Source organism: Chanodichthys erythropterus, chromosome 10, assembly GCF_024489055.1.
Source record: "Chanodichthys erythropterus isolate Z2021 chromosome 10, ASM2448905v1, whole genome shotgun sequence".
In the NCBI taxonomy this organism is placed as follows: Eukaryota; Metazoa; Chordata; class Actinopteri; order Cypriniformes; family Xenocyprididae; genus Chanodichthys; species Chanodichthys erythropterus.
The window spans coordinates 59,867,033-59,876,618 of NC_090230.1; the positions used below are offsets into that span (position 1 = coordinate 59,867,033).

Below are 9,586 nucleotides of genomic sequence, written 5' to 3' on the forward strand. Positions count from 1 at the left end.
CAAAAGAAGAATTTCCATTACAATTCCACACTTACTGGGTTGAAAAAATGCAGTACTTTTGTACCGGTAAATTATTACTGATCTGTACCAAATTTATATTTTATTTAAATTATTGAACATTCTATTGATAAGTATGTGTGGGGTAGGGCTGGGTTGACAATATTAATTAATCCATTTTTGTCAATTATCATTTTGATGAACTGATAATGATTCTTAAATTCAAATTCAAAATTACATATTCATTATATTTTTACTTAACCTGTTAGTGATGCATTAAATAAAAAAATAAAACTTTTGCTGAAATTATTTAGCAAAAATGGCAGTATTTTCTGAGAATGACCCACATACTGTACATAGACAACCAACACATAATTATATGATGAAACCACTGAAATGAGGAGAGCAGGCAGTATTGTACCACAGGCTGATTGCACAGATATCGGCAGAGCTCTCCTATGTACTGAAATATGGTGACGTTGTGTTTCCTGCAGTCATTCCAAAACTGAGAGGCTGAAAACTTCTTCTTTAGGACACAGGTGGCACCTAAATGACAAAAGCGCAGAGACAGATATGAAACCAAACATGCTTTGCAATTAAGTTCAACTAATCAGTCTGATGTAATGAATAAGGCTGTTTTTTGCAATAAACATTACACAAGCATGTTCCATACAGCTCATTGACATGCTCATTCTGTTTGGTTTTGGTGAAAGGGCAGAAAATCAGGTTTGTTGAATGGAAAGTTTTAGCAGCATTAGACAGCTCTTGTACTCAAAGCATCATCTGTATTTAAAGGCTGAATTTATAAATTAAGGAATGGCCAAACAAAGTCACATAACCTTTGTCATTTATCCCAGGTCAAAAGAAAGCATTTCCATGATCATCTAAGGTAAAATGTAACCAAACAGAGTACACTGACTTTAAAAGTATCTGCATTAAGCAATAACGCATGTACACTTGAATCAGACTGATCGATGGTCTCTAGCACTGGGGTCTGTGATTGGGCGGTTGGTTTTGCAAACACTTTGCAATCGCTCAAACATAAGATAGGAAAGTGGTCTATATGGCACAACTCTTTAAATCCAGTACACACTGTTACAACATTTGCTTGCAACAGAAACGCACTTAAAATGCCTGTTCACACCAAAAACGATAACTATAAAGATAAATATAACGATAACTATATTAGTGTCCAAACTAATGCACAATATCATTCTGTTTATTATAAGCGTGCTGCAGTTGTCGTCTGCCATGCTTGAGCTCTGTAATTTATTAATTTTATAGTCATCATTCTTGGTGTGAATGGGCCTTAAGGCTCAAAAAGAAGCTGTATTAGTTGCTTTGATTATTGTAATTATATTTTATTGCACAGTATAAGTTACTAAATTGTAATTATTTTGGTGAGAAGTCTATTAAAAACATAAATTCAATCAACATTCTGTCATCATTTATACAGCAAAAAGAAGATACAGGAACATGCGATGAACGTTGGTGTCCAAACAACATTGGACTTTCATTGTATTGACAAAAAGAGCTGCACAATTCAGGAAAAATTGAGAATCAAGATTTGTTTTTGTTTAGTTTCGTTTCAGAGATCACCATTCTCCCAAGATTCTGAACAGATAACGCAACAAAATAACGTTATTTACTAGAGGTTCTAACAAAATGTTAATTGCTGCAATCTATTTAAAAAATGTCTAATTAATTTCAGTTAATTATTCTGAATGGTGAATGAATGAATGAATGAATGAATGAATCATAAAAACTTTATTATAAGCGGCAAGTTACTTTGAAAAGATTATTTATTCTATTTGGCTTTCTTAGATATGAGTTTTTATATTTGAAATATAAACTTTTATCCCAGTATTTCTGTTATAATTAAAATGTATGTAACAGAAATAATGATACTGTGTGGTTGAAAAAGCTGTTTGTGAATCTGTTCCATACCTATATATGACAACTGCTCTCTCTGGGTCAGCGGCACCGCCAACGCAGATCTGAACATTCAGTGTGATTGTACTTGACAAAGGTTCAATAGCCATAGCCAAATCATTGTCATTTAGGAATATTGTGTGGGGATTGTGTGGGTGTTTGAATCAATATCACAATCTTTTAAAGATTATTCTACTGAGACATTTTTCTAAATATCTTCTTTCGTTTTCCACATTACAAAGATATGCATTCAGGTTTGTAAGGGTGTGTAAAAGATGACAGAATTTTAATTTTTGGATGACCCTTGAAGAGCAAGTCATAAACATTCTTTCACCCAATCTGAGTGTTTGGATTAGATTAAAAGGATGTCATTAATTACCACAAGAAAGCATCAAACTATCACCTATAGGCTGTTCATTAAAAGGTTTAATCAAGAAAATTACCCAATTCAATGGTGCCTCCAATGCCTACAAGTGAGGCAGCACTATGATACAGGGGAAGCGGCGTGTAGATGACATCAGTTCCTGTGCCGCCGTATGCCCAAAACCCACCTGCTGCCTTCAGGGACTGCAAATGTGTGATGACTGCAGCTTTGGGCAGCCCTGCAACAGTCAAAACACTATGACAATCCAGAAGAATCTGGTTCCTACAGGCAGAACATACAGTAATAACAACATAATTCACACTCTAAAAAGATGGTTCTTTACAAGTCAGTGGTCTCAGTCTTAGTCTCTGTACAGGGTTCTGCTATTGCTACAAGCTGACGAACCCCAATCTGGTACTGTTTAGAACCATTTTTCTTATGAGTGCATAAACGCTTTGAGAAGAACAGATTAAATTTTACATTAGGTCTCATTAAAGCTGAGTAAGGGTGGTATATCTTCCTGTTTGGAAATAGCCAATCACAAACTCTTACTGAAAAGTAATTATAATCATCAGGTCATCATTAAGTTAATGCCGATTAAACCTGAATTAAATTCAGTTGCTTTTCTTAGCATCTAAGAGTTGACTCTAAGAGTTGACTCAAAAATACTGGCTGCTGTATTAAAAGCAAAAGGAGATTCAACCTAGAATTATTTGAGGGGTGTGTCAAGACTTTTATTTTCTTTGTTTTCCATTATAAGCCTTTATTTGTTTGTTTCTAATTGTCTTCTGTGAACAGTAAGGCCCATCTCCTTTGAATTGATTGAGGCAGAGCAGGCTCAAAAAAATTATTTTTTTGCTTTTTGTCATCCAAACAACAAACAGGGCAGCAAAATATTAGTAACAGGCTCATACTTGCGAGTCCCCATAAGGAGTCTGGCAGCTGCATTTTGGACCAGCTGTAATCGGGAGACGGAAGACTGAGAGAATCATAGAAAAGAGAGTCGCAATAATCTAAACGAAATGTTATAAAAGCATGAATCACAGTTTGAAAGTTATTCTGGGATAAAAAGTGTTTTACTTTGGAGAGAAGGCGAAGGTGATAGAAGCACGACTTTACAACAGTACTGATCTGTTAATCAAATTTTAGGTTGTGATCAAACAGAACACCCAGGTTTCCAGTGCAGTGCGTTTCATTTGTAATACATTTCTGTCACAAGTTATCAAACTTTTATTTTGATGGGTTGTTGTGTGTTTCTGTGTGTATGTGATATGACAACAGTTTTTCTCAAATTAAATGCTAATGTGCTCATGAAGTGACTCTCTGAGCAGCTCTGGAGATGAAGTTGTTCATGTTGTCATATAGTAACATTGAGAACATCACGTGCTTCAGTGTGTGTGTAATAAACGTATTTGCGCGGGTTTGGTGACTTGAATGCGGATCCGCCTAGGAGTCTCCTGCTGTGTGAATTGTATAGGTCTAATACTATTGTATTACTATTGTACAGTATAGAATATTTGTCTCAATGTAATACTATTAATAATAATAATAATAATAATAATAATAATAATACAATAATTATTAAAACTTTATTTTTAATAGGAGTGAAATGGTTCTCGGTAAAAAAAAATGAACCATACCATTCTGCAGACTCGGTTCAGCAAGCACCGTGGTTCATCTCATATCTGACGACGTATACGCATCTATAATATGGTTCATAGAAAATAAATAAAACAGACAGACAGAGTAAGGCTAATGTATGTTTCTGTCAATGGATACGCATTCTGGCTTCCCCTAAAGTGCCGTATGCTCTATATGACCAATCATTTACGCCGTCATCACCCGGGTGTTGATAGTATGCAAGCGCAGGTGAGACCTGAACAGCATCTGCTATCTGCCTTTAAACTATATTCATTTAAGCCTTGCCAATTTAAACATTAGAGTGCAAGACGCAAAAGAGAACTTATGCACACGCTGTGAGAAGATTTGTGCACTCATCCGAAGCGCGCACGCGGATGCGCGTGTACAGCGCTCAAATATTCTCTTTCGAGTCGTATGCTTAAACAGAGAAATTCACACAATTTATGTCAACATGCCCGTCTTGGCGAGTATCCTAACAAGCATAGTCGGTTATGTCTTACATGAATACACTTGAGAAAGTACGCATGTGTTCAGTATCAGTGTACTGATCCGTGTATTGTGTCTCAAAGAGACAGCAGCCCTTGCATTCCTGCTGTCTGAATGTGTTTTTAATGTTAATCAAACAACAAAAGACAAGGAAATAACTCATTGCTTATGACTGAATTGTAACTTAATAATTAATAATGATTGATCTTTATTATATTTAGTAAATATTACATGCAATGTTGTTTTATATTTTATTAGCTACTTTATTCAATTTATGTACCTGAAAACTGGATACATGAAAAACCTGAACAGCTTTATTTATTTATATCTTTGCTTTACTGTATTTATTTGTGCTGTTTGATTACTCATTCTTATTTTCTTTATTTTTATTTGACAGTAGTAATTTTTTACCTGAACATAGCACATACCAAACCGTACCGAAACGGTGAGCCTAAAACCATGATACAAACCGAACTGTGAGTAATGTGAACCGTTGCACCCCTAATTTTTATAGGAATAATCATACAATTTTTCTTCCATTTTTTAATTTTAACAGTAAACCTCTGTTGTGCAGCACCTTGTTTGCCAAAAAAAATAAAAGTGTTTATTTAAATTTAATTTGATTAAAAATAAATTAATGTTTAATGCTTTCATTTAATTACCAGAAAAACTAAAATATATAACACCGAATTTATGAAAAAAAAAAAAAAAAAAAAAAAATCAAAAGAGCCCTATATTTGTAAACAAATTAATAAATTAAGTTTTTTTTTTTTTTTTTTTTGATTGTTTCTTTTTACTTGTTTTTTTATGAAAATAAAATTTTGCATTGCAGAAAAGTAGATTTTTCTTTGCAAATGCTGTAAATTATAGTTTGAAAGAAAATCGGAATCAGCAAATATCAGTATCGGCAAGTCACGCTTACAAAAAAATCGGAAATCTGAATTGGCCAAGGAAATTGCAATCGGGAATCGGAATTGGCCAAGAATATTGCAATTGGTGTATCTCTAGTAATTAGGGGTATTGGATATTTAATTGTGTACACTCGGTTGCATTATATTTACATTTACATTGCTTTTGTTGTCATCTAATGCTCACTTAAAGTCAATCTTTAAAGGTGCCCAAGAACGTTCTTTCACAAGATGTAATATAAGTCTAAGGTGTCTCCTGAATGTGTCTGTGAAGTTTCAGCTCAAAATACCCCATAGAGTTTTTTTAATTAATTTTTTTAACTGCCTATTTTGGGGCATCATTAACAATGCACTGATTTACACTCGGCGCCGCCCCCTTAAATTGCGTGCTCCCTGCCACACCAGCTCTCGACTATAATACAGTGCATTTACAAAGTTCACACAGCTAATATAACCCTCAAATGGATCTTTACAAGATGTTCGTCATGCATGCTGCATGCATGCTTCGAATTATGTGAGTAAAGTATTTATTTGGATGTTAAAGTTTTATTCTGAGTGAATTTGAGGCTGTCCTCCGTGGCTAACGGCTAATGCTACACTGTTGGAGAGATTTATAAAGAATGAAGTTGTGTTTATGAATTATACAGACTGCAAAGGTTTAAAAAATGAAAATAGCGAGGGCTCTTGTCTCCGTGAATACAGTAAGAAACAATGGTAACTTTAACCTCATTTAATAGTACATTAGCAACATGCTAACGAAACTTTTAGAAAGACAATTTACAAATATCAGTAAAAATATCATGCTATCATGGATCATGTCAGTTACTATTGCTCCATCTGCCATTTTTCACTGTTGTTCTTGCTTACCTAGTCTGTTGATTCCCCTGTGCAACTCCAGACGTTACTGGCTACCCTTGTCTAATGCCTTTTATAATGTCGGGAACATCATGGGCTGGCATATGCAAATATTGGGGGCGTACACCCCGACTGTTACGTAACAGTCGGTGTTATGTTGAGATTTGCCTGTTCTTCGGAGGTCTTTTAAACAAATGAGATTTATATAAGAAGGAGGAAGCAATGGGGTTTGAGACTCACTGTATGACTTTTCCATGTACTGAACTTTTGTTATTTAACTATGCCGAGATAAATTCAATTTTTGAATCTAGGGCACCTTTAAAAACACTATTAATAATTTAATAAAAACAATAATAATTATAACAAAAACACTGTTAATCTGTCACAAATATCAACATAAATATAAATTTTTCATTTTGTACATGTATAATGTTGTTATGGCTAAATTCACTTAGCAATTAAAATTACTGATTTTCAATTGATTTATTTTTAATTTATTTAGACATAGTATAGGGTTCTACTATTGGCTATTTATTGGTCATAACATGAAAATATTTAACAGCTCATCAGTTTTGGACAGAATTGTAATATCAAGCAAGCTATTAATTATTAGAGATTTGAGAGAATACACAGTACAAAAATACATCAGTTTTTTGTTCAAGCAGGACTGCTTTTGTCTGATAAAATGTATAAGCTCTACAAACACAAAGGAAACTTTCTTTTAAAGCTGTTTAAGGTACCATTGTAATAATATTTATAATAACACTATATAACTGGAGAGGCTTGGCCTTAGATTGCTATAACCCCGGGGCCACTCTCAACCCTCCACCAGTATTCAAATACTGAACCTGTTAATCAGGGTCTTTGGGTTCTCCTGAAAAACAGGGTTGTAGGAAGGAAATGTCCTGACACACTGGAATCCACTGAGATGAACAGAAACTTATCACATACCAGTTGTGCCTGAAGTGAAGATGTAGAGCGTGGGGGTTTTGAGACAGGCGACAGAGCGACGCTCAGCTGGGATCGGCTCATGTGAAGCTTTCTCAATCTTATCCAGCAGGCTGTGGACGTCAGGACGAGAGCTCACTCGATTCATACACCAAACTGTGATACTGTCCTCCAGGAGACTAGGAAGAATGTCCTCTAAAGTATCTAGAAGATCTACAAGAACAATCATAATCAGTATTATAAATTATATGATACAAGTCTCATTTCGGAGGCTGCATCCTCTGGAGATGGCATTTAAAGGCTGCATACGTCATCAAGGATGTAAGAAAAGTAACCGTAATAAAATTGACTGTTATTCCTCGTTAGGTGTAAAATACTGTAATTTCTTTCTTTGCAATATAACGGTTACTTTTCTTAAATGAGACAGCCTCGATGATGTATGCAGCCTTCAAATGTGCCCTCCAGAGGACACAGCCTTCGAAATGAGACAAAGCTACTATTACAAATGATTTAAACACATTACCTATTTATAGATAATGTTTTACCTTTATTGTTTCACTTTATACATTGTATTATATATACCTTTAAATAGTATTATAAAAAATAATTAACACCCAATTCCATGTGCTATAAAACATAAACCATGGATAAATTTGCACAATATCTTATTATAGTGGTTACAATTACTTATGAGAGATATATACATTAAAATGTGAATATTTTACTGAGAATGTTTATAGTGGACAGCTTGAGCAAAGCCTTCTCAAACAAAACAGCCCAGCACCTGTAGACAAGTAGCCTGTCAGAGTAATAAGTCAAATATTAAAGGGTCAAAGGTCAACATGGGGTTGTCAATCTGTCAGTCATCTGGGGTGGGTGACATTCATTCTTTTCGCAATTCGCTTGATAGTTATTGTTTGTGAGTATTTTTTTTTTTTTTTTTTTTTTTTTTTTTTGGATAATCCGCTTATGTCTTTATTTACCAATTTACATGTATACATAAGATAAAAACAAAGAAGTAAAAACAACCTGTTTTATGCCTTGTAATAAGATGGTATTTCGTCTGTTTTAACTTAGATTAAATGAGCTATTTCGTTCGCTTACAGAATTAACAGATTTTAGAACATTTTTGTGAGGTTGTAAACGTTCTCCCTGTCAAATCAGTTTAACGTTAAGTTACCTGCTCCAACTACCAGTAGTTTGGCCCCACAGCAGTTAAAACAGTGCAGCAGCGATCTTGGTTTGATGTTCGTGTTGAGAAACGCCACGGCACAACCCAGTTTACAGAACCCGAACCAGACCGCGATGAAATCGGGCTCGTTGCTCATGAGGAGCGCGACAGTGTCTCCTTTATTTACCGTGTCTTGAAACACGCGCGCGACTCTGTTGCTTCGCTCCTCGAGCTCTCCATAGGTGTACGTCACTCCTTCATAAATCACAAAGGGTTTTTCAGGAATCCTCTGAGATTGTTGAACGAACCTGTCTATGACCGTCACGATCTTTGAGGTTCTTTTGTAGATTTCCAGACGCGCTCCGTATCGTATGACTTTCATTAAATACAGGGCGTCTTTCCAGAAGTAAGGAAAACACAAGCGCTGAGCGAGATGCGCGGAGAGGATTCCTGTCAGCAGAGCCGCGATCCATGACAACATCTCTGACAAATAAACCGAAAACGCACAGACTTGGTTAAAGCTGTCTAACCGTTAACATTGTTAAACTAGTTCAGGTTGGGTTGTTTAATGGATGTTATAAAACGCCGCAGATCACTGTCATTCTAATTTATGCAATGTTCGGTGTGTCACGTGACTGTTGTTGTACAACCGCCGTCGTTGGTGGGCGTGTCGTTGGGGCCACGCGCTCGGCCCTGATTATCAAGTTTACTGTCATAGGAGCTACCATACTAACAGGGCGTGGCGCATAATTTAGTAGTGCCACGCCCATAAGAGCGAGAGCGAGTGCTTGGATGTTTGTTTACCCGCTGACTGTACTTCATTCAGTATTGTGAAATGTGCGCTCAGTACAGAGGCAGAGCATGACATAGAGCCAACCTTAAACACATGCCTTTTGTTAGTTAATGTAGACTGCTAAGTGTGTGAAGTCACATTTGTAACATCTCATACACAGCATGCAAAGTTCAGTTAAAAAAAAAAAAAAAAAAAATAGCATTTTTTGAGCATAGTAGTTTTTAGATCACATTTTATTCATGTTTCTTTTTTTTAATATAGTTGATGGGGCTGTTTACATTTGCATTTAATGTTTGACTTAAGTAAGATTCTAGCATATGTACTTCCTATAGCCTACTTTTACCCCTCTGTACTGATTAGCTGCAGTAAAAAAATTGATTAAAATATTAATCTCCTGCTCAGTAGGCCTACTTAATCAGCCCTTCCGTGTAAACAGTCAAAATGAAAACGAGTTTTCTGACCTCGTTTATTCTTTGTTTCAGACAGCCTCT

The 9,586-nt window shown here is 35.5% G+C and overlaps 1 protein-coding gene across 3 annotated transcripts in view; it reads right to left on the bottom strand.

Annotated features, from left to right (window-relative positions):
• slc27a6 (solute carrier family 27 member 6) overlaps nucleotides 1–8,939 on the bottom strand; it is a 42,612-nt gene extending 33,673 nt beyond the window's left edge. For 2 of the 3 annotated variants that reach the window (XM_067398445.1, XM_067398444.1), the window contains exons 1-4: nucleotides 8,312–8,937; nucleotides 7,135–7,344; nucleotides 2,373–2,531; nucleotides 419–543 (exon numbers count right to left, since the gene is read on the bottom strand). In XM_067398445.1, coding sequence (XP_067254546.1) covers nucleotides 419–543; nucleotides 2,373–2,531; nucleotides 7,135–7,344; nucleotides 8,312–8,783 — 966 coding nt within the window. In that variant the 5' untranslated portion in view covers nucleotides 8,784–8,937. Of the gene's footprint in view, nucleotides 1–418; nucleotides 544–2,372; nucleotides 2,532–7,134; nucleotides 7,345–8,311 lie in introns of all 3 variants that reach the window. The other variant, XM_067398446.1, reaches the window with a different exon arrangement.
• Nucleotides 8,940–9,586: the final 647 nt, after the last annotated feature.